The following is a 24,077-nucleotide window of genomic DNA, read 5'->3' as shown; positions in this document are numbered from 1 at the left end:
GGGAACTGGGAGTGAGGGGGGAAACTGGAATTGAGGGGGGGGGGGCAACTGGGAGGGACTGGGATTGAGGGGGGGGCAACTGGGAGCACTGGGAAGAGCCGCTGAAGACCCCCGGGGGGGGAGATGTGAATGAGGGACCCCCTGAGAGCCCCCAGACCCTCCCAGGACCCCCCCCAAGACCGTCCCGGACACGCCCAGGACCCCCCCAAGACCCTCCTAGGATCCCTCAGGGACCCCCCCCAGATCCTTCTGGGACCCGCTGAGAGCCCCCGGGACCCCTCAGGACCCCCCAGACCTTCCCGGGACCCCTGAAACCTTCCGGGACCCCCCTCGGGACGCCCCCAGATCCCCTCAGGACCCTCCCAAACCCTCTCAGGCCCCTTTCGGGCCCCCCCAGGACCCCCCAAACCCTCCGGGACCCCCGGGATGCGGCTCCGCCTCAGGAACGTTTTCCTCGTTTATTTCGTGGTGTCGCTCGTGGGGCTCTTCTGTGCCCTGAGGGAGCTCGGTGAGAACCTGGGGGGGATTTGGGGGGGGTCTGGGGGCGATTTGGGGGGATTTTGGGGGGTCTGGACCCTCCCCAGGCTGGGCTGAGCCCACCCAGAGGGGATCTGGGGGTGATTTTGGGGGGGTTTGGGGGGTCTGGGGGCGATTTGGGGAGGTCCAGAAGGGTTTGTGGGGGAATTTGGGGGTCCCTGACACCCTTGGATGGATTTTGGGGTGGATTTTGGATTTGGGGTTGATTTTGGGGGTCCCTGACGCCCTTGGGTTAATTTTGGGGTGAATTTTGGGGTGAATTTTGGATTTGGGGTTGATTTTGGGGGTCCCTGACGCCCCCTCCCCTCCCCTCCCCCCCAGGCCGGCCCTGTCCCTGCCCCCCCCCCGAGCCCGAGCGGCGCCGGGGCCGCCCCGGGGGGGGCGCGGGGGGGGAGGGGCTGCCCCCGATCTACGTGGTGACCCCGACCTACGCCAGGTGAGACCCCCGACCCAAAATAACCCCCCGGGACCCCAGACCCATTTACAGCCCCCCGGAGCCATTGTAACCCCCCCGAGCCCCCAGTCCCAAAATAACCCCCCAGACCCATTTCAACACCCCCAGACCCAAAATAACCCCCCGGGACCCCAGACCCATTTATAGCCCCCCAGAGCCATGGTAACCCCCCCGAGACCCCCCCCGACCCAAAATAACCCCCAGAGCCATTGTAACCCCCCCCATCCCCCAGACCCATTTTAATGCCCCCCCTCAAAGCCCCCAGACCCATTTTAAACCCCCAGACCCATTGTAACCCCCCCAAAGCCCCCAGACCCGTTTTAACCCCTTAATTTCCCTCCATTCTGCTGAAGAGAGCAGAGCTGGTGCAGCCCCCAGCCCCATTTACCCCCCATAACCCAACCTGAGCCCCCTCCCCCGATACCCCCCGACCCCCCCCGTGCCGCCCCCAGCCCCATTTTAACCCCTCATTCCCCCCAGACCATTGCAGAACGAAAAGCTGCTGCAGCCCCCAGCCCCATTTACCCCCCATAACCCAACCTGAGCCCCCTCCCCCGACTCCCCCCGACCCCCCGAGCCCCCCGTGCCGCCCCCAGCCCCATTTTAACCCCTCACTCCCCGCAGGCCGGTGCAGAAGACGGAGTTACTGCAGCTCCCAGCCCCATTTACCCCCCATAACCCAACCTGGGCCCCCTCCCCCGACTCCCCCCGACCCCCCCGACCCCCCCGTGCCGCCCCCAGCCCCATTTTAACCCCTCATTCCCGCAGGCCGGTGCAGAAGGCCGAGCTGGTGCGCCTGTCCCAGACCCTGCTCCACGTCCCCGCCCTGCACTGGGTGGTGGTCGAGGACGCCGCCGCCCCCTCGGCGCTGGTGGGGGGGGGTCCTGGCGGCCTCGGGGGTCTCCTTCACGCACCTGAGCGCCGAGACCCCCCCGGATCTGAGGGGGGGTCCCGGGGCCCCCGTCCTGGCTGTTCCCGCGGGGGGCGGAGCAGCGGAACCGCGCCCTGCGCTGGCTGCGGGACACGCGCGGCGCCGACGAGCCCGGCGTCGTTTACTTCGCTGACGACGACAACACCTACAGCCTGAGGCTCTTCGAGGAGGTGGGGCAAAAAAAAATCCCCAAAAAAATCCAAAAATCCCGAAAAAAATCCAAAAATCCCGATAAAAATCCGACCTGGGAAAGCTCAGATTCACCTGAGCATTGGTGACCCACTGTGAGCTACCCTGAGCCTTCCTAAACTCACTCAAAATTGTCCTAAATTGTTCAAATCCCCCTCAACGCCTCTCTTTGAGGCTCTTCAAGGAGGTGGGGCTTGAAATCCCCAAAAATCTCCAAAAAAATCCAAAAATCCCGAAAATAATGCAAAAATCCTGATAAAAATCCAATCTGGGAAAGCCCAGATTCACCTGAGCCACTCTGAGCCACTCTGAGCTCACTCAAATCCCCCCAAAATTGTTCAAATCCTCAGCCACACCTACAGCCTGAGGCTCTTCGAGGAGGTGGGGCCTGAAATCCCAAAAAATATCCAAAAATCTTGAAAAAAATCCAAAAATCCCGATAAAAATCCGACCGGAAAAAGCCCAGATTCACCTGAGCCACTCCCTCAGCCACACCTACAGCCTGAGGCTCTTCGAGGAGGTGGGGCAAAAAAAAAAATCTCAAAAAAAATCCAAAAGTCCTGAAAAAAATCCAAAAATCCCGATAAAAATCCGATCTGGGAAAGCCCAGATTCACCTGAGCCACGCTGTGCCGCTCTGAGATCACTCAAATCCCCCAAAATCGTTCAAATTCCCCTAAACTCCACAGCCTGAGGTTCTTTGAGGAGGTGGGGCCTGAAATCCCAAAAAAAATCCCCCAAAAAATCCAAAAATCCCGATAAAAATCCAAAAATCCCGATAAAAATCTGATCTGGGAAAGCCCAGATTCACCTGAGACACTCTGAGCTCACTCAAATCCCCCCAAAATTGTTCAAATCCTCAGCCACACCTACAGCCTGAGGCTTTTTGAGGAGGTGGGGCCTGAAATCCCAAAAAATATCCAAAACTCCCAAAAAAAAAATCCAAAAATCCCTATAAAAATCCAAAATTCCCGATAAAAATCTGACCTAAAAAAGCCCAGATTCACCTGAGCCACTCCCTTAGCCACACCTACAGCCTGAGGCTCTTCGAGGAGGTGGGGCCTGAAATCCCCAAAAAATCCAAAAATCCTGAAAAAAAATCCAAAAATCCCGATAAAAATCCAAAAATCCCGATAAAAATCCGACCTGGGAAAGCCCAGATTCACCTGAGCCACTCTGTGATCACTCAAATCCCCCCAAAATCGTTCAAATCCTCAGCCACACCTACAGCCTGAGGCTTTTTGAGGAGGTGGGGGCCTGAAATCCCCAAAAAAATCCCGAAAAAAATCCAAAAATCCCGATAAAAATCTGACCTGAAAAAGCCCAGATTCACCTGAGCCACTCTGTACCGCTCTGAGCTCACTCAAATCCCCCCAAAATCGTTCAGATTCCCCTAAACTCCACAGCCAGAGGCTCTTCGAGGAGGTGGGGCTTGAAATCCCAAAAAAAATCCCCCAAAAAAATCCAAAAATCCTGAAAAAATCCAAAAATCCCGATAAAAATCTGACCTGAAAAAGCCCAGATTCACCTGAGCCATCCTAAAGCCACTGAAATGCCCCCAAAATCATTCAAATCCCCCTCAATGCCTCTCTTTGATGCTCTTCAAGGAGATGGAGGCCTGAAATCCAAAAAATCCCAGGAAAAAAACAAAAAAAATCCCCCCAAACAATCCAACCTATAACTGCTCTGTAAAACCCCATTTTCTCACCATTTCCCCCCATTTTTTCTCATTTTTTCTCAATTTTCACCCTATTTTCCCTCCCAAGACACACATGGGTTTGGTCAGGGGGCTGTGATTCCCCTATAAACCCCTATAAATCCCAAATAAACCCCAATAAATCCCATATAAATTGAATTTTTTCCCCATTTTCCTCCCGCCAGATGCGCAGCACCCGCGGTGCGTCCATCTGGCCTGTGGGGCTGAAATGCCCCAATAAATCCCCTATAAAACCCCAATAAAATCCCTATAAATCCCCAATAAATCCCATATAAATTGAATTTTTCCCCCCCCCCAGATGCGCAGCACCCACGGTGTCTCCATCTGGCCCATAGGTTTGGTGGAGAATCCCATATAAATCCCCTATAAAATGCTATTTTCTTCCCTTTTTTTTTTGGTGTTTTTCCCCCATTTTTTTGCTGTTTTTTCCCCATTTCCCCCCCAGATGTGCAGCACCCGCAGTGCGTCCATCTGGCCTGTGGGGCTGAAATGCCCCAATAAATCCCCTATAAACCCCTATAAATCCCCAATAAACCCCTATAAATCCCCAATAAATCCCATATAAATTGAATTTTTCCCCCCAGATGCGCAGCACCCGCGGCGTGTCGGTCTGGCTGGTCGGGGGGCTGTTATTCCCCTATAAATCCCCAATAAAACCCCTATAAAACCCCTATAAATCCCCAATAAATCCCGTATAAATTGAATTTTTTCCCCCTTTTTTTTTGCTATTTTTCCAATTTTTTGCCATTATTTCTCCCCCCAGATGCGCAGCACCTGCGGCGTGTCGGTCTGGCCTGTGGGGCTGAAATGCCCCAATAAATCCCCTATAAACCCCTATAAATCCCCAATAAAACCCAATAAAACCCCAATAAAATCCCTATAACTCCCCAATAAATCCCATATAAATTGAATTTCCCCCCCCCAGATGCGCAGCACCCGCGGGTGTGTCGGTCTGGCCGGTCAGGCTGGTCGGGGGGCTGTTATTCCCCTATAAATCCCCAATAAATCCCCTATAAACCCCAATAAATCCCATATAAATTGAATTTTTCCCCCATTATTTCCCCCCAGATGCGCAGCACCCGCGGCGTGTCGGTCTGGCCGGTGGGTTTGGTCGGGGGGCTGATATTCCCCTATAAATCCCCAATAAATCCCATATAAATTGAATTTTTTCCCCCCAGATGCGCAGCACCCGCGGCGTGTCCGTCTGGCCTGTGGGGCTGAAATGCCCCAATAAATCCCCTATAAATCCCCAATAAAACCCATATAAACCCCTATAACTCCCCAATAAATCCCATATAATTTAATTTTTCCCATTTTTCCCCCCCCAGATGCGCAGCACCCGCGGCGTGTCGGTCTGGCCGGTCGGGCTGAAATGCCCCAATAAATCCCCTATAAACCCCTATAACTCCCCAATAAATCCCGTATAAATTGAATTTTTTCCCCTTTTTTTTTTGCTATTTTCCCCATTTTTCCCCATTATTTCCCCCCCAGATGCGCAGCACCCGCGGCGTGTCGGTCTGGCCAGTCGGTCTGGTCGGGGGGCTAATATTCCCCTATAAATCCCCAATAAAACCCCTATAAATCCCCAATAAATCCCATATAAATTGAATTTTTCCCCCCAGATGCGCAGCACCCGCGGCGTGTCCGTCTGGCCCGTGGGTCTGGTCGGGGGGCTGCGCCTGGAGCGCCCCCTGGTGTCCGGGGGCCGCGTTGTCGGCTTCCACACGGGCTGGCGGCCCGAGCGCCCGTTCCCGCTGGACATGGCCGGGTTCGCCGTGGCCCTGCGGCTGCTGCTCGCCCACCCCCGCGCCCGCTTCGACCCCCGCGCCGAGAGGGGGTTCCTGGAGAGCTCCTTCCTGGGGGGGCTGGTGACCCCCGGGCAGCTGGAGCCCAGGGCGGACAACTGCACGCAGGTGGGATTTGGGGGGATTCTGGGGTGTCCTGAGGGGGTTTGGGGGCTGATAACTGCACACAGGTGGGGTTTGGGGGGATTTGGGGTGTCCTGAGGGGGTTTGGGGGCTGATAACTGCACACAGGTGGGGTTTGGGGGGATTTGGGGTGTCCTGAGGGGGTTTGGGGGCTGATAACTGCACACAGGTGGGGTTTGGGGGGTTTGGGGTGTCCTGGGGGGGTTTGGGGCTGGTGACCCCCGGGCAGCTGGAGCCGAGGGCCGATAACTGCACACAGGTGGGGTTTGGGGGGATTTGGGGGGTCCTTGAGGGCTTTTGGGGGGTTTGGGGCTGGTGACCCCCGGGCAGCTGGAGCCCAGGGCTGATAACTGCACACAGGTGGGGTTTGGGGGGATTTGGGGGATTTTGGGGTGTCCTGGGGGGGTTTGGGGGCTGATAACTGCACACAGGTGGGATTTGGGGGGATTTTGGGGTGTCCTGGGGGGATTTGGGGGATTTGGGGGCTGATAACTGCACACAGGTGAGGTTTGGGGGGATTTGGGGTGTCCTGGGGGGTTTGGGGGGGGTTGGGGCTGGTGACCCCCGGGCAGCTGGAGCCGAGGGCTGATAACTGCACACAGGTGGGGTTTGGGGGGATTTGGGGGATTTTGGGGTGAGTTTGGGGGGATTTGGGGGCTGATAACTGCACACAGGTGGGATTTGGGGGATTTGGGGTGTCCTGAGGGGGTTTGGGGGCTGATAACTGCACACAGGTGGGGTTTGGGGGGAATTTGGGGGGATTTTGGGATGTTCTGGGGGAGTTTGGGGGGATTTGGGGGCTGATAACTGCACACAGGTGGGGTTTGGGGTGAATTTGGGGGATTTTGGGGGGATTTTGGGCTGGTTTTGGCACCACAGGTTCTGGTGTGGCACACGGGATGATTTTGGGGTGATTTTGGCCGTTTTTGGGGTGATTTTGGCCGTTTTTGGGGTGCAGGTTTTGGTGTGGCACACGGGATGATTTTGGGGTGATTTCAGGATGATTTTGGCCGTTTTTGGGGTGCAGGTTCTGGTGTGGCACACGGGATGATTTTGGGGCAGTTTCAGGATGATTTAGGGCTGATTTTGGGGTGATTTTGGCCAGGTTTTGGTGTGGCACACGGGATGATTTTGGGGCAGTTTCAGGATGATTTAGGGCTGATTTTGGGGTGATTTTGGCCGTTTTTGGGTGCAGGTTCTGGTGTGGCACACGCGCACCGAGAAGCCGAAGCTGCGCCAGGAGGAGCAGCTGCAGCGCCAGGGCCGCGGCTCCGACCCCGACATTGAAGTTTAGGGGGGCCCCGACCCCCCCGGGACCCCCCCGGGACCCCCCCGGGACCCCCCCAATCCTTTATTTATCACCAGGACCCCCCCGTTTTTGGGGGGACCCCCCCTGGTTCCCTCTCTGCAATAAAATCTCCATCCCAAACTCGTCTGGTTTTATTTTGGGGTGGGGGTGTTCATTTGGGGGGGGTCTCCATTTGGGGAGGGGTCACCCCAAATTTTGGGGGACCCCAGAACTGATGGGGGGCAATGGGGAGGGATTTGGGGTCACCCACCCCCAAATTTTGGGGAGGGCGAAGCACTGAGGATTTTGGGGGGGGGGGGTCCCGCTGAGTTTTAGGGGTGGGGTTTCAGCAAATCCCCCCCATTATTTGTGGGGGGGTCGCTGTGACATTTGGGGGGGGGGGGGAGGAATTTTGGGCTCATTTGGGGGGGGTAATTTTGGGGTATCCCCGCTATTTTGGGGGGCTGCGCTGCCCCCCCATTAAACCCTCCAATTTTGGGGGTCTCCCCCCCCCCCTCCCCCAGGGGGATTTTGGGAATCCCCCCCCCCATTTCGGGGTGTCCCGGGGCCGCCCCCCCCGCGGGGGGAAGTGACTCGGCCGCGCTTCCTGGGGCGGTGTCGGAGCGGCCGCGGGCCCGGCCATGGAGCCCCCCCCGGAGCGCGGTGAGACCCCCGGGGGGGGCGGGGGGACCCCCCGGGATTGACCCCCCCCCACCTTCCCAAAAATCCGGGACCCCCCCCCCCCCAAAAATCCGGACCCCCCCCCCAAAAATCCGGGACCCCCCCCCGGGTTGGGCGGGGGCGGCGGCGGAACCGGGAACGGGACGGGGAAAGGGGGGGGGGGGGGGGGGACACGTGGGGACGTGGGGGGGGCACGGGGGGGGCAACGAGGGGCGGGGGGGGGGACCCCGAGTTCCGCGGGGGGGTCCCGGGGGGATCCCGGGTGTTTTGGGGGGGGTCCCGGGTGTTTTGGGGGGGGTCCCGAGTGTTTTGGGGGGTCCCGAGTGACATTTGAGGGGGGTCCCAACAGCTGGGGGGGTCCCTGGAGTTCGAGGGGGTCCCGGGGAGGGGTCCTGGGTTTTTCGTGGGGGGGATCCCGGGTGTTTTGGGGGGGGGTCCATGGTGATATCTGAGGGGGGTCCCAACAGCTTGGGGGGGTCCTGGGGGGGTCCCCGAGTGCCGCAAGGGGGGTCCCGGGTGTTTTGGGGGGGGGGGTCCTGAGTGACATCCGAGGGGGTCCCAACAGCTGGGAGGGGGGGGGGGTCCCGAATGTCCCGGGGGGGGTCACAAAACTTGGGGAGGGGTCGCCGGTCACACCTGGGGGGGTCCCCAATTGCGGGGGGCTCTGAGCTGGGGGTGCCCCCCCTTCCGATATCCGGGTGCCCCCCCCGTGTCCCCCCCACTGACCCCGCCCCCCACTGACCCCGCCCCCCCCCAGGTGAGCCGGGACCCCCGGCCGGGCCGCTGGAGCTGCGCATGCGCGCTGTGGAGCAGGAGCTGGCGCTGGTCAAGGCGGCGCTGGGGGAGACCCTGCGGAGGTTGGGGGGCTGCGACCCCCCCGGGGGGCTCGGTGAGCGCGGGGAACCCCCCCTGGGGGGGCTGCGGGACCCCCAAAGTGGGGTTGGGGTCCCCTAAAATGGGGCTGGGACCCTCAAAATCGGGATGGGACCCTCGGAAATGGGGCTGGGACTGACCTGAGAGGGGCTGGGACTCCCCGAAATGGGGCTGGGGTCTCCCCAGTGGGGTTGGGACCACCCCAAGTGGAGCTGTGACCAGCCATATGGGGTTGGGACCCCCCCCCAAAATTGGGTTAGGAACCCCCCCAAATGGGACTGGGACCTCACAAATGGGGCTGGGGTCTCCCCAGAGGGGTTGGAGTCTCCACAATGGGGTTGGGACCCTCGGAAATGGGGCTGAGATCCCCTGAAATGGGGCTGGGGTCTCCCCAAATGCGTCTGTGGTCTCCCCAGTGGGGTCCAGATGGGGTTGGGTCCCCCCAAAATGGGGTTGAAACCCCTCTGAATGAATGGGGCTGGGGTCTCCCCATAGGGGTTGGGACTCCCCCAAATGGGGCTGGGATCCCCTGAAATGGGGCTGGGGTCTCTCCAATGGGGCCCAAATGGGGCTGAGATCCCCTGAAATGGGGCTGGGGTCTCCCTAAAAGGGGCTGGCGTCTCCATTTGGGGGTCCCCCGCCCTTTTTTGGGGTCCCCGTTCCTGCTTTGCCCCCACCCCCATTTCGGGCTCCTGGGGGTCTCTCATTGCTCCGGGGGGGTTTTTGGGGGTCCTGACCCCCCCCATTTCCCCCCGCAGCCCCCCCGGAGCCCCCCCGGGGCATCAGCGTGGGCACCCAGACCGAGGAGCCCCCCGAGCCCCCCCCGAGCCCCCCCCGGGAGCCCCCCGGGACCGGCGGGGCCCCCCCGGAGCCGCCCCCGCCGGGGTCCCCCCCGTGCCCGCCGGCCCCGGAGCCCCCCCCGAGCCCCGAGACCCCCCCGGCGCCCCCCAGCCCGGCCCCGCGGGGACCCCGAAAGGAGCTGTGAGCAAATGGGGCGGGGGCTAAATTGGGGAGGGGGCGTGGGGGGGGGTGGGATGGGGGGGATGGGAGAGACCCCTGGGGTCACCAAAAGGGATGTGGGGACTCCCCTAAAACACCCCCGGGACCCCCAAATCAGCCTTGGGACCCCCCCCCCGGGACCCCCAAATCAACACCCTGACCCCTAAAACCCCCCAAAACCTCACTGGGACCCCAAAACCAACCCCGGGACACCCCCAAGACCCCCTGGGACCCCAAATGAACCCCCTGATCCCCCCCAAAATCCCCCCGGGACTCTCAAATCAACCCCTTGGCCCCCCCAAAACCCCCCAGGACCCACCTGGGATCCCCAAATCCCAAAATCCCCCAATCCCAAATCCTCCCCAAAACCCCCCAGACCCCCCCAAACTCCCCCTCATCCCCTCTTCTCCCCCCAAACCCTTTCATCCCCTGCCCCCCCCGAATCCCCTGAACCCCCAAACCCCTCCTGGACCCCCAAACCCCCCAAAAAACCCCAAAATCCCCCCCAAACCCCCCCGTGCCCCCCCAGGCTGCGCCGCCACAGCTCCTCCTCGGGCCCCCCCAGCCCCCGGCAGCGCCTGAGCCGCAAAGCGGCGTCGTCAGCGAACCTTCTGCAGGGCAGCCCCGAGAGGTGGGACCCCCAAAATATCCCCCAAAATCCCCTAAATGCACCCCAAAATATCCCCGAAATATCCCTAAAATATCCCTGAAATATCCTCAAAATATCCCCTAAAATATCCCCCCAAACAGCGAGCCTGCTGCAGGGCAGCCCCGAGAGGTGGGACCCCAAAATATCCCCAAATACACCCCAAAATATCCCCCAAATATCCCCAAATATCCCCTAAAATATCTCTGAAATATCCCCCAAACCCACCCACAGCGAACCTTCTGCAGGGCAGCCCCGAGAGGTGGGACCCCCAAAATATCCCCCAAAATCCCCTAAATACACCCCAAAATATCCCCGAAATATCCCTGAAATATCCCTAAAATATCCCTGAAATATCCCTAAAATATCTCCTAAATATCCCCCAAATACACCCCAAAATATCCCCAAAATATCTCCCCAAACAGCGAACCTGCTGCAGGGCAGCCCTGAGAGGTGGAACCCCCAAAAAATACCCCAAAATCCCCTAAATGCACCCCAAAATATCCCTGAAATATCCCTGAAACATCCCTTAAATATTCCTGAAATATCTCTGAAATATCCCCCAAAATATCCCCCCAAACAGCGAGCCTGCTGCAGGGCAGCCCCGAGAGGTGGAACCCCTAAAAAATACCCCCAAATACACCCCAAAATATCCCCCAAATATCCCTCAAAATATCCCCCAAATATCCCCGAAATATCCCTGAAATATCCCCAAAATATCTCCTAAATATTCCCCAAATATTCCCTAAATATCCCCAAAATATCCCCCCAAACAGCGAACCTGCTGCAGGGCAGCCCCGAGAGGTGGGACCCCCAAAATATCCCCCAAAATCCCCTAAATGCACCCCAAAATATCCCTAAAAAAATCCCTGAAATATCCCCAAAATATCCCCAAATACACCCCGAAATATCCCTGAAATATCCCTAAAATATCTCCGAAATATCCTCAAAATATCCCCTAAAATATCCCTGAAATATCTCTGAAATATCCCCCCAAACAGCGAGCCTGCTGCAGGGCAGCCCCAAGAGGTGGGACCCCAAAATATCCCCAAATACACCCCAAAATATCCCCCAAATATCCCTCAAAATATCCCCTAGATATCCCTGAAATATCCCTAAAATATCTCCTAAATATTCCCCAAATATTCCCTAAATATCCCCAAAATATCCCCCCAAACAGCGAACCTGCTGCAGGGCAGCCCTGAGAGGTGGGACCCCAAATATCCCCAAATACACCCCCAAAATATCCCCAAATACACCCCAAAGTATCCCTAAAATATCCCCAAAATATCCCTGAAATATCCCTGAAATATCCCCTAAATATCCCTGAAACATCCCTGAAATATCCCTGAAATATCCCCTAAATATCCCTGAAACATCCCTGAAATATCCCTGAAATATCCTCAAAATATCCCCCCAAAATATTCCCGAAATATCTCCAAAATTATCCCTGAAACAGCCCCAAAAATAACCCCAAAATCTCCCCCAGAATCCCCAAATATCCCCAAAATCCCCCCTGCACCCCAAAATCCACCCCTAGAACCCCAAAATCCCCAGAACCCCCAAATATCCCCAAAATCTCCCCCTGCACCCCAAAATCTTGGTAAATCCCGACCCCCCCCAATCTCCTCCTCTCCTGCAGCCGCCCCAAGGAGCCGACCCTGAGCCCAGGTGGGGAAATTTGGGGTTTCGGGGGGGGAAAATTTGGGGTTCAGGGGGTGAAAATTTGGGGTTCAGGGGGGAAATTTGGGGTTCAGGGGGTGAAAATTTGGGGTTCAGGGGGGGAATTTGGGGTTTCAGGGGGAATTTGGGGTTCAGGGGTGAAAATTTGGGGTTTCAGGGGGAAAATTGGGGTTCAGGGGGTGAAAATTTGGAGGTTTGGGGGGAAAATTTGGGATTCAGGGGGGAAAATTTGGGGTTCAGGGGGTGAAAATTTGGAGGTTCAGGGGGAAATTTGGGGTTCGGGGGGTGAAAATTTGGGGAGAAAATTTGGGGTTCAGAGGGGAAATTTGGGGGTTCAGGGGGTGAAAATTTGGGGGATCAGGGGGGAAATTTGGGGGTTCAGGGGGAAATTTGGGGTTTTTGGGGGGAGTTCTGGGGTTCATTTTGGAGGTTGGATTTGGGGGTTCACTGAATTATTTTTGAGATTTATTTTGGGGGTTCAGTGGGTTCATTTTGGGGGTGATTCAGTGAATTCTTTTTGGGGGGTTTATTTTGGGATCACCGAAATATTTTGTGGATTTCTGGGGGGGCTTCAGCAGCTTCATTTTGGGGGTTCTATGGATTTCTTTGGGGTGATTCATTTTGGGGATTTATTTTGGGGGTTCAGGGGGTTCATTTTGGGGCTGGAACCCACTTTTCCCCCATTGCCCCCCCAAATTTTCCCCCCAAATTTTCCCCTTTTCCCCCCAAATTTTCCCAATTTCCCCCATTTTTCCTCATTTCCAGCCTCTCGCCGTGGCAATTACAACCTGGGTGAGTCTCGGGGTGACCCCGGGGGGGTTTTGGGGTGACCCTGGGGGTTTTGGGGGTGCTGAGGGTTTTGAAGCGACCCCGGGGTTTTGGGGGTGATCTTGGGGGGTTTTTGGGTTTTTGGGGATGCTGGATTTTGGGGTGACCTTGGGGGGTTTTTTTGGGGTGACCTTGGGGGGTTTTTTTGGGGTGCTGGATTTTTGGGGTGACCCTGGCGTTTTTGGGGTTTTTGAGAGTGCTGGATTTTTGGGGTGACCCTGGTTGGTGCTGGGGGGGGGTTTTGGGGTGACCCGAGGTGGGTGCTGGGTGTTTTGGGGTGACTTTGGGGTTTTTGAAGGTGCTGGGTTTTTGAGGCGACCCGAAGTGACCCCGGGGTTTTTGGGGTGCTGGATTATGGGGATGACCCCGGGGTTTTGGGGGTTTTTGGGGTGACCCTGGGGGGTTTTTGGGTGCTGGTTTTTGGGGTGACCCTGGGGGCTTTTTGGGATGCTGGGTGTTTTGGGGTGCTGGTTTTTGGGGTGACCCTGGGGGGTTTTTGGGGTGCTGGGTATTTTGGGGGGGTTTTTGGGGTGCCGGGTTTTTGGGGTGACCCTGGGGGGTTTTTGGGGTGCTGGTTTTTGGGGTGACCCTGGGGGGTTTTGGGGTGCCGGGTTTTTGGGGTGCTGGGTGTTTTGGGGTGACCCTGGGGATTTTTGGGGTGCTGGGTGTTTTGGGGTGCTGGTTTTTGGGGTGACCCTGGGGGGTTTTGGGGGGTTTTTGGGTGATGGTTTTTGGGGTGACCTTGGAGGGTTTTTGGGGTGACCCTGGGGGGTTTTTGGGGTGCTGGTTTTTGGGGTGACCCTGGGGGTTTTTGGGGGTTTTTGGGGTGCTGGGTTTTTGGGGGGGTTTTTGGGGTGCTGGGTGTTTTGGGGTGACCCTGGGGGTTTTTGGGGGTTTTTGGGGTGACACTGGGGGGTTTTTGGGGTGCTGGTTTTCGGGGTGACCCTGGGGGGTTTTTGGGGTGACCCTGGGTGGTTTTTGGGTGCTGGTTTTTGGGGTGACCCTGGGGGGTTTTTGGGGGTGCTGGTTTTTGGGGTGACCCTGGGGGTTTTGGGGGTGCCAGGTTTTTGGAGTGACCCTGGGGGGTTTTTGGGGTGACCCTGGGGGGTTTTTGGGGTGCTGGGTTTTTGGGGGGGGTTTTTGGGGTGACCCTGGGTGTTTTGGGGTGACCCTGGGGGGTTTTTGGGGGTTTTTGGGTGCTGGTTTTCGGGGTGACCTTGGGGGTTTTTGGGGTGATCCTGGGGGGTTTTTGGGGTGGCCCTGGTGGTTTTTGGGGTGACCCTGGGGGGTTTTCGGGGTGACCCCGTTCCCCCCGCAGAGGGGGTGTCGGTGAAGATGTTCCTGCGTGGCCGCCCCATCACCATGTACGTGCCCTCGGGGCTGGGCCCGCTCCGGGCTGAGCTGCCCCCGGAGCGCCTGCAGCTCGACTGGGTGTATCCTGAAATAGCCCCAACCGCCCCAAAAATACCCCAAAAATACCCCCCAAAATACCCCCAAAAATATCCCCAAAATATCCCCCAAAATACCCCAAAAATGCCCCCGAAAATATAAAAAAAATACCCCCAAAATACCCTAAAACTACCCCAAAAATACCCAAAAAATAGCCCCAAAATACCCCCAGAATACCCCCCAAATACCCCCGAAAGTATCCTAAAAATACCCTAAAACTACCCTAAAATACCCCCAAAAATCCCCAAAATACCCCCAAAATACCCCAAAAATAACCCCAAAAAATAACCCCAAAATACCCAAAAAATAACCCCAAAAAATAACCCCAAAATACCCCCAAAATACCCAAAAAATAGCCCCGAAAATATCCTAAAAATACCCCGAAAATACCCTAAAACTACCCAAGAAACACCCCCCAAAATACCCCCAAAATACCCCCGAAAATATCCTAAAAATGCCCCCAAAAATTATCCAAAAACTACCCTGAAACTACCCCAAAAATACCCCAAAAATATCCAAAATATACTCCCAAAAATATCCCCAAAACCCCGGGGGGTCGGGGACTCTGGCTGTGTCCTCTGCTAAAAAAACCAAAACAACCCCAAAAATTCCAGGACAGGGCCCAAAATTCTCAGTGCTCCCAGTTTGCCCAGTTTCCCCCCAGTGTTCCCAGTTTGCTCCCAGTGTCCCCAGTTTCCCCAGTTTCCCCAGTTTGCTCCCATTTTGCTCCCAGTGTTCCCCCCATTATTCCCAGTTTCCCCCCAGTTGCCCCAGTGTTCCCAGTTTGCTCCCAGTTTCCCCCAGCATTCCCAGTATTCCCAGTTCCCCCCCAGCATTCCCAGTATTCCCAGTTTCCCCAGTTTCCCCCAGTGTTCCCCCCAGTATTCCCAGTGTTCCCCCCAGTGTTCCCCCCAGTTTCCCCCCAGTATTCCCAGTTCCCCCCAGCATTCCCAGTATTCCCAGTTTCCCCAGCATTCCCAGCATCCCCAGCACTCCCAGTATTCCCAGTTTCCCCCAGCATTCCCAGTATCCCCAGTTTCCCCAGCATTCCCAGTATTCCCAGTATTCCCAGTTTCCCCAGTTTCCCCAGCATTCCCAGCATTCCCAATATCCCCAGTATCCCCAGTTTCCCCAGTATTCCCAGTTTCCCAGTATTCCCAGCATTCCCAGTATTCCCAGCATTCCCAGCATTCCCAGTATCCCCAGTATCCCCAGTTTCCCCAGCATTCCCAGTGTTCCCCCCAGCATCCCCAGTTTCCCCAGTATCCCCAGTATTTCCAGCATTCCCAGTTTCCCCCCAGTGTTCCCAGTATTCCCAGTTTCCCCAGTTTCCCCCCAGTATTCCCAGTTCCCCCCAGTATTTCGTTTGCTCCCAGTTCCCCCAGTTTGCTCCCAGCGTTCCCCCCAGTATTCCCAGTGTTCCCCCCAGTTTCCCCCCAGTATCCCCAGTTTCCCCAGCATTCCCAGTATTTCCAGTATCCCCAGTTCCCCCCAGTTTCCCCAGCATTCCCAGTATTCCCAGCATTCCCAGTATTCCCAGCATCCCCAGTTTCCTTGACGCCCCAGTTACGGGTACCGGGGCCGGGACTCGCGCTCCAACCTGCACGTGCTGGGCTCGGGGGAGCTCGTTTACTTCATCGCCTGCGTGGTGGTGCTGCTGCAGCTGCCGGCGCGGCGCCAGCGCCACTACCTGAGGCACAGCGACTGCGTGCGATGGTGAGAGACCCCAAAATAATAATAATTAATCATAAAATAATCATAAATCCCAAAAAAACCCAAAAATCCCCAAAAAAATCCCATTAAAAACACCCCTGTACAACCCCGTACTGCCCCTGTGCCTCACTGTGCAGCGCCAGCGCCACTACCTGCGGCACAGCGACTGCGTCAGATGGTGAGGGACACCAAAATAATCATAAATAACCCAAAATCCCAAAAAAACCCCAAAAAAATCCCCATTAAAAACGGCCCTGTACTGCCCCGTACTGCCCCATACACCCCCTGTACGGCACCAGCGCCACTACCTGAGGCACAGCAACTGCGTCAGATGGTGAGAGATACCAAAATAATCATAAAATAACCATAAAATAATCATAAATCCCAAAAAAAACCCCAAAAAAATCCCGTTAGAAACACCCCTGTACAACCCCGTACTGCCCCTGTGCCTCACTGTGCAGTGCCAGCGCCACTGCCTGCGCCACAGCGACTGCGTGTGATGGTGAGAGATACCAAAATAATCATAAATAATCATAAATAACCCAAAATCCAAAAATTCCCCAAAAAAATCCCATTAGAAACACCCCTGTACAACCCCGTACTGCCCCATTCCCCTAAAGCAGCCCCTGCCTGCGGCACAGCGACTGCGTGCGATGGTGAGGGACCCTAAAAACCCCAAAATAATCATAAAATAACCATAAATCCCAAAAATTCCCCAAAAATTCCCCAAAAAATCCCATTAGAAACACCCCCTGTACTGCCCCGTATGGCCCCTGTATGGCACCAGTGCCACTGCCTGCGGCACAGCGACTGCGTCAGATGGTGAGGGACCCCAAAATAATAATAATTAATCATAAAATAATCATAAATCCCAAAAAAAACCCAAAAATTCCCCCAAAAATCCCATTAGAAACACCCCCTATACAACTCCATACTGCCCCTGTGCCTCACTGTGCAGTGCCAGCGCCACTGCCTGCGGCACAGCAACGGCGTCAGATGGTGAGGGACCCCAAAATAATCATAAATAATCGTAAATAACCCAAAATCCCAAAAATCCCCCAAAAAATCCCGTTAGAAACACCCCCTGTACTGCCCCATACACCCCCTGTACTGCCCCCATACTGCCCCATTCCCCTAAAGCAGCCACTGCCTGCGGCACAGCGACTGCGTCAGATGGTGAGGGACCCTAAAAACCCCAAAATAATCATAAAATAATCATGAATAACCCAAAATCCCAAAAATTCCCCCAAAAAACCCCGTTAGAAATGCCCCTGTGCCCACCCTGTGCCCACCCTGTGCCCACAGTGACTGCGCCCGCTGGTGAGCGACCCCAAAATAACCCAAAAAACCCCAAATCCCCCTCGATCACACTTGGGAATTCAATACAAATTCATTTCCCCCCACCCCGGCTGTGTCCCCCCAATGTCCCCCCAATGTCCCCTCTGTGTCCCCCCAATGTCCCCCCTGTGTCCCCCCAATGTCCCCCCAATGTCCCCCAATGTCCCCCCAATGTCCCCTCTGTGTCCCCTCTGTGTCCCCCCAATGTCCCCCCAATGTCCCCAATGTCCCCCCAATGTCCCCCCAATGTCCCCCCTGTGTCCCCAATGTCCCTCAATGTCCCCTCTGTGTCCCCAATGTCCCCCCTGTGTCCCCCCAATGTCCCCTCTGTGTCCTCAATGTCCCCTCTGTGTCCCCAATGTCCCCCCAATGTCCCCTCTGTGTCCCCCCTGTGTCCCCTCTTTGTCCCCCCAATGTCCCCCCAATGTCCCCCCAATGTCCCCCCTGTGTCCCCAATGTCCCCCCAATGTCCCCTCTGTGTCCCCAATGTCCCCCCAATGTCCCCCAATGTCCCCCCTGTGTCCCCCCAATGTCCCCCCAATGTCCCCCCAATGTCCCCTCTGTGTCCCCAATGTCCCCCCAATGTCCCTCAATGTCCCCCCTGTGTCCCCTCTGTGTCCCCAATGTCCCCCCAATGTCCCCCCCTGTGTCCCCTCTGTGTCCCCAATGTCCCCCCATGTCCCCCCTGTGTCCCCCCAATGTCCCCCCAATGTCCCCTCTGTGTCCCCTCTGTGTCCCCCCAATGTCCCCTCTGTGTCCCCCCAATGTCCCCCTCTGTGTCCCCTCTGTGTCCCCCCAATGTCCCCTCTGTGTCCCCAATGTCCCCCCAATGTCCCCTCTGTGTCCCCTCTGTGTCCCCAATGTCCCCCCAATGTCCCCCCTATATCCCCCCAATGTCCCCTCTGTGTCCCCTCTGTGTCCCCAATGTCCCCCAATGTCCCCTCTGTGTCCCCTCTGTGTCCCCCAATGTCCCCTCTGTGTCCCCTCTGTGTCTCCCCAATGTTCCCCCAATGTCCCCCCAATGTCCCCTCTGTGTCCCCCCAATGTCCCCCCAATGTCTCCCCAATGTCCCCCCAATGTCCCCCCAATGTCCCCCCAATGTCCCCTCTGTGTCCCCAATGTCCCCTCTGTGTCCCCAATGTCCCCTCTGTGTCCCCCCTGTGTCCCCCCAATGTCCCCCCAATGTCCCTCAATGTCCCCCCAATGTCCCCCCAATGTCCCCTCTGTGTCCCCCCTGTGTCCCCAATGTCCCCCCTGTGTCCCCCTCTGTGTCCCCAATGTCCCCCAGCCTGGCCGTGCACCCCGACCGGCTCCGTGTGGCCACAGGACAGGCGGCCGGAGTGGACAAGGATGGCAAGGTGGGGACATTGGGGACATTGGGGACACACCTGGGATGTTGGGGACACCCCTGGGGACACTTTGGGGACATTGGGGACATCTTGGGGATAGCCTGGGACATCTTGGGGACACCCCAGGGATACCTTGGGGACACCTTGGGGACATTGGGAACAGCCCTGGAACACACCTGGGACCCTGGGGACACCTTGGGGACATCCTGGGACATCCCTGGGGACACCTTGGGGACACCTCTGGGATGCTGGGGACACCTTGGGGGCACTCAGGGACACCTTGGGACCCTGGGGACACCCTGGGACAGCCCTGAAACAGCTCAGGGACATCTTGGGGACATCTTGGGGACAGCCTGGGAACATCATTGAGACTGTGGGGACACCTTGGGGACACCCTGGGGACACCTTGGGGACACCCTGGGGACACCTTGGGGACATCCTGGGGACACCTTGGGACATTTTGGGCACAGCACTGAGACAGCCCTGGGATCCTGGGGACACCTCTGGGGACACCTTGGGACACCCTGGAGATACCTTGAGACCTTGGGGACACCTTGGGGACACCCCTGGGGACACCTTGGGGACATTGAGGACACCTCGGGGACACCCCTGGGGACACTTTGGGACACCCTGGAGATACCTTGAGACCTTGGGGACACCTTGGGGACACCCTTGGGACCTTGGGGACACCCCTGGGGACAGGGAGATGGCCCCAAACCCCCTCCCCACCGTGATGTGAAACCCCAAAAATCCCCCCCAAAAATCCCCCCTTAAAATCCCCCGAAAATGGCCCCAAATCCCTCCAAAATCCCCCCAAAATCCCCCAAAATCCCCCTAAAATCTCCCCAAAATCCCCCCAAAAATGCCCCAAAATCCCCCCTAAAAATGCCCCAAAATGCCTCAAATGCCCCAAAATCCCCCCAAAATTCCCCAAACGCCCCAAACCCCGCAGCCCCTGCAGCCGATCGTGCACATCTGGGACTCGGCCACGCTCCAGACCCTGCAGCAAATCGGCCTCGGCTCCTTCGAGCGCGGCGTGGGCTCGCTGGCCTTCTCCACGGCTGTGAGTGACCCTGGAACCCCAAAAACACCCCAAAAACACCCAAAAACACCCAAAAATACCCCAGAAACACCCAAAAATACCCCAGAAACACTCCCAGAACACCCAAAATACCCAAATAACTCCCCAAAATACCCTGAAAACCTCAGTGGCTTGCTCGCCTTCTCCACGGCTGTGAGTGACCCTAAAAACCCCAAAAACATCCCAAAAACACCCAAAAACACCCAAAACCACCCAAAAATACCCCAAAACCACCCCGAAATAGCCCAGAAACACCCCCAGAACACCCAAAATACCCAAATAACTCCCCAAAATACCCTGAAAACCTCCGTGGCTCACTCGCCTTCTCCACAGCTGTGAGTGACCCTAAAACCTCAAAAATACCTCAAAATACCCCAAAAATACCCAAAACCAGCCCGAAATACCCCAAAACATCCCCAGAACACCCAAAATACCCCCCAAAAAACCCCAAAATACCCCCAAAAATACCCCAAAACCACTCCACAAAACCCTTTGAAATCACTGGTGGCTTGCTCACCTTCTCCACGGCTGTGAGTGACCCTAAAACCCCAAAAACACCCCAAAAACACCCCAAATACCCCAAAAATATCCCCAGAGCACCCAAAACACCCCAAAATACCCCCAAACCACCCCACAAAACCCTCTACAAACCCCATTGGTGTGGACTCGCTCGCCTTCCCCACGGCTGTGAGTGACCCTAAAAATCCCAAAAATACCTCAAAATCCCCTAAAAACACCCCAAAACACCCCAAATACCCCCCAAAAAAGCCAAATTTGGGGTTTTTTTTGGGGTGCCCCAGGACCAGGGCGCGTTCCTGTGCGTGGTCGACGACTCCAACGAGCACATGATGTCGGTGTGGGACTGCGCCCGCGGCACCAAGCAGGCCGAGGTCAAGGTGGGAGCCCCAAAACGCCCCCAAAAACCCCCCAAACCCACCCCAAAAACCCCAAAACCCAAAAAACCCCAAAAACCCCAAAAAACCACCCCAAAACCCACCCCAAACCCTCCCCAAAAAAAACCCAAAACCCACCCCAAACCCTCCCCAAAAACCCCAAAAAAACCCAAAAAAACCCAAAAACCCCAAAACCCACCCCAAACCCTCCCCAACCCACCCCAAAAACCCCCATAAAACCCCAAAAACCCAAAAACCCCAGAAAACCCTAAACCCACCCCAAAAACCCACCCCATAAAAACCCAAAACCCACCCCAAAAACCCCAGAAAACCCCAAAACCCCCAAAAAAACCCAAAACCCAAAAAGCCCCAAAACCCACCACAAAAACCCTAAAACCCACCCCCAAAACCCCCAAAACCCCAAAACTCCCAAAACCCCAAAACCCACCCCAAAAACCTCAAAACCCACCCCAAACCCACCCCAATCCCCCCAAAACCACCTAAAAACCCCAAATCCCACCCCAAAAACCCCCAAAAAACCCAAAACCCACTCCAAACCCACCCCAATCCCCCCCAAAACCGCCTAAAAACCCCAAATCCCACCCCAAACCCACCCCAAATCCCCCAAACCCACCCTAAACCCCTCAAAACCCCAAACCCAAATCACCTCCCAAATCCCTCAACCTACCACCCAAATCCCTCAAAACCCACCCCAAACCCACCCTAAATCCCCCTCAAAAACCCCCAAATCCTCCAAGAAAACCCCAAAAAACCCCAAATCCTCCAAAAAAACCCCAAATCCCCCCAAACCCACCCCAAAGTCCCCCAACTCCCCAAATCGCCCAAGTTCCACCCCAAACCCACCCCAAATCCCGTTGCAAACCCCCTAAAATGCCTCCAAAAACCCTCAAATATCACCCCTAAAAGCCCCAAACCCCCCCCAAAAAACCCCAAATCCCCCCAAACCCACCCCAAAGTCCCCCAACTCCCCAAATCGCCCAAGTTCCACTTCAAATTCCACCCCAAATCCCGTTGCAAACCCCCTAAAATGCCCCCAAAAACCCCTCAAATATCACCCCTAAAAGCCCCAAAAAAAACCCCAAATGCCCCAAAAAACCCCAAATCCCCCCAAAAAACCCCAAATCCCCCCAAACCCTGCAGAGCACGAACGAGTCGGTGCTGACGGTGGAGTTCAACCCCCGTGACAGCGGCAGCATCGTCAGCAGCGGCAAATTCCCACGTGTTCTTCTGGACATGGAATGGGGGCACCCTCACCAAGAAACACGGCATCTTTGGGGTCAGAAACGGGGGATTTGGGGTCAGAAATGGGGGATTTGGGGGATTTGGGGGATTTGGGGTCAGAAATGGGGGCTTTGGGGTCATTTGGGGTCTGGGGCATTGAAATCCCACGTGTTCTTCTGGACATGGAATGGGGGCACCCTCACCAAGAAACACGGCATCTTTGGGGTCAGAAATGGGGGATTTGGGGTCAGAAATGGGGGATTTGGGGCAATTCGGGGGATTTGGGGTCAGAAATGGGGGATTTGGGGTCATTTGGGGTCTGGGGCATTGAAATCTTTGAAATCCCACGTGTTCTTCTGGACATGGAGCGGGGGCACCCTCACCAAGAAACACGGCATCTTTGGGGTCAGAAATGGGGGATTTGGGGTCAGAAATGGGGGATTTGGGGTCATTTGGGGTCTGGGATTGGGGTTTGGGGGGATTTGGGGTCTGGGGCTTTGGGGCATTGCAATCCCACGTGTTCTTCTGGACCTGGAGCGGGGCCACGCTCACCAAGAAACACGGGATCTTTGGGTCAGAAATGGGGGATTTGGGGTCATTTGGGGGATTTGGGGTCAGAAACGGGGGATTTGGGGTCATTTGGGGTTTGGGGTCATTTGGGACCATTTGGGGTCTGGGGCATTGAAATCCCACGTGTTCTTCTGGACATGGAATGGGGGCACCCTCACCAAGAAACACGGGATCTTTGGGGTCAGAAACGGGGGATTTGGGGTCAGAAATGGGGCATTTGGGGTCATTTGGGGGATTTGGGGTCATTTGGGGTCTGGGGCATTGCAATCCCACGTGTTCTTCTGGACATGGAACGGGGGCACCCTCACCAAGAAACACGGGATCTTTGGGGTCAGATATGGGGGATTTGGGGTCAGAAATGGGGGATTTGGGGCATTTTCAGGGTTTGGGGTCATTTGGGGTCTGGGGCTTTGGGGCATTGAAATCCCACGTCTTCTTCTGGACATGGAATGGGGGCACCCTCACCAAGAAACACGGGATCTTTGGGGTCAGAAATGGGGGATTTGGGGCATTTTGGGAGTTTGGGGTCATTTGGGGTCTGGGGTTTGGGTTTGGGGGGGATTTGGGGTCTGGGGCTTTGGGGCATTGAAATCCCACGTGTTCTTCTGGACCTGGAGCGGGGGCACCCTCACCAAGAAACACGGGATCTTTGGGGTCAGAAATGGGGGATTTGGGGCATTTTGGGGGATTTGGGGTCATTTGGGGTTTGGGATTGGGGTTTGGGGTCATTTGGGGGATTTGGGGTCATTTGGGACCATTTGGGGTTTGGGTGATTGAAATCCCACGTCTTCTTCTGGACCTGGAGCGGGGGGCACCCTCACCAAGAAACCTGGGATCTTTGGGGTCAGAAATGGGGGATTTGGGGTCAGGAATGGGGGATTTGGGGTCAGGAATGGGGGATTTGGGGCATTTCAGGGTTTGGGATTGGGTTTGGGGTCATTTGGGGTCATTTGGGGTCTGGGGCTTTGGGGGATTGAAATCCCACGTGTTCTTCTGGACGTGGAGCGGGGCCACGCTCACCAAGAAACACGGGATCTTTGGGGTCAGAAATGGGGGATTTGGGGCATTTTGGGGTTTGGGGTTTTTGGGGTGGCTTTGTGAGGATCAGGGGTTTTTGGGGTGGCTTTGTGGGGATTTGGGGTTTTTTTTGGGGTGGCTTTTTGGGGATTCGGGGGTTTTGGGGTGGCTTTGTGAGGATCAGGCGTTTTTGGGGTGGCTTTGTGGGGATTTGGGGTTTTTTTTGGGGTGGCTTTGTGGGGATTTGGCGTTTTTGGGGTGGCTTTGTGAGGATTTGGGGTTTTTTTTTGGGGTGGCTTTGTGGGGATTTGGGGTTTTTGGGGTGGCTTTGTGAGGATCAGATGTTTTTGGGGTGGCTTTGTGGGGATTTGGGTTTTTTTGGGTGGCTTTTGGGGTGGCTCAGCCCTTTTTCCCCTGTTTCAGAAGTACAAGAAGCCCAAATTTATCCAGTGCTTCATCTTCGACGCGGCCGGGGCGCTGCTGACCGGGGACTCGGAGGGGAACATCCTCACCTGGACCCGCACCCCGGGCAAGGGGGGAAAAGGTGGGGTTTGGGGTTATTTGGGGGATTTGGAGGATTTGGGGTGGGGTTTGGGGGATTTGGGGTGGTTTTGGGGTGAGGTTTTTAAGGGGAACATCCTCACCTGGACCTGCACGCCGGGCAAGGGGGGA

At 56.3% G+C, this 24,077-nt stretch overlaps 2 protein-coding genes and 1 long non-coding RNA gene across 3 annotated transcripts in view; all 3 read left to right on the top strand.

Annotated features, from left to right (window-relative positions):
• The first annotated feature begins 354 nt into the window (after nucleotides 1–354).
• On the top strand, nucleotides 355–7,184 carry B3GAT3 (beta-1,3-glucuronyltransferase 3). The gene is given in 7 exon segments (XM_074533739.1): nucleotides 355–508; nucleotides 859–973; nucleotides 1,760–1,865; nucleotides 1,867–1,934; nucleotides 1,936–2,092; nucleotides 5,450–5,740; nucleotides 6,951–7,184. Coding segments are annotated over 7 exon segments (918 nt in total). The 5' UTR covers nucleotides 355–426; the 3' UTR covers nucleotides 7,050–7,184.
• LOC141727308 (uncharacterized) lies at nucleotides 2,101–3,012 on the top strand. The gene is made up of 2 exons (XR_012578332.1): nucleotides 2,101–2,298; nucleotides 2,493–3,012. It is a non-coding gene; the product is annotated as an uncharacterized LOC141727308 (long non-coding RNA).
• Nucleotides 7,185–7,606: 422 nt separating the features above from the next.
• Nucleotides 7,607–24,077, top strand: part of EML3 (EMAP like 3) — a 29,537-nt gene continuing 13,066 nt past the window's right edge. Inside the window, 14 exon segments of the mRNA XM_074533741.1 lie at nucleotides 7,607–7,706; nucleotides 8,482–8,613; nucleotides 9,356–9,578; nucleotides 10,126–10,227; nucleotides 11,885–11,913; nucleotides 12,691–12,717; nucleotides 14,072–14,186; nucleotides 15,769–15,918; nucleotides 18,542–18,611; nucleotides 19,555–19,665; nucleotides 20,484–20,579; nucleotides 21,738–21,805; nucleotides 23,364–23,430; nucleotides 23,829–23,949. Coding sequence (XP_074389842.1) covers nucleotides 7,685–7,706; nucleotides 8,482–8,613; nucleotides 9,356–9,578; nucleotides 10,126–10,227; nucleotides 11,885–11,913; nucleotides 12,691–12,717; nucleotides 14,072–14,186; nucleotides 15,769–15,918; nucleotides 18,542–18,611; nucleotides 19,555–19,665; nucleotides 20,484–20,579; nucleotides 21,738–21,805; nucleotides 23,364–23,430; nucleotides 23,829–23,949 — 1,333 coding nt within the window. The 5' untranslated portion in view covers nucleotides 7,607–7,684.

Source organism: Zonotrichia albicollis (assembly GCF_047830755.1).
Source record: "Zonotrichia albicollis isolate bZonAlb1 chromosome 34 unlocalized genomic scaffold, bZonAlb1.hap1 SUPER_34_unloc_1, whole genome shotgun sequence".
Taxonomy (NCBI): Eukaryota; Metazoa; Chordata; class Aves; order Passeriformes; family Passerellidae; genus Zonotrichia; species Zonotrichia albicollis.
Note: the sequence above shows the minus strand (reverse complement) of the source record. Positions and strands in the feature narration are given on the sequence as shown.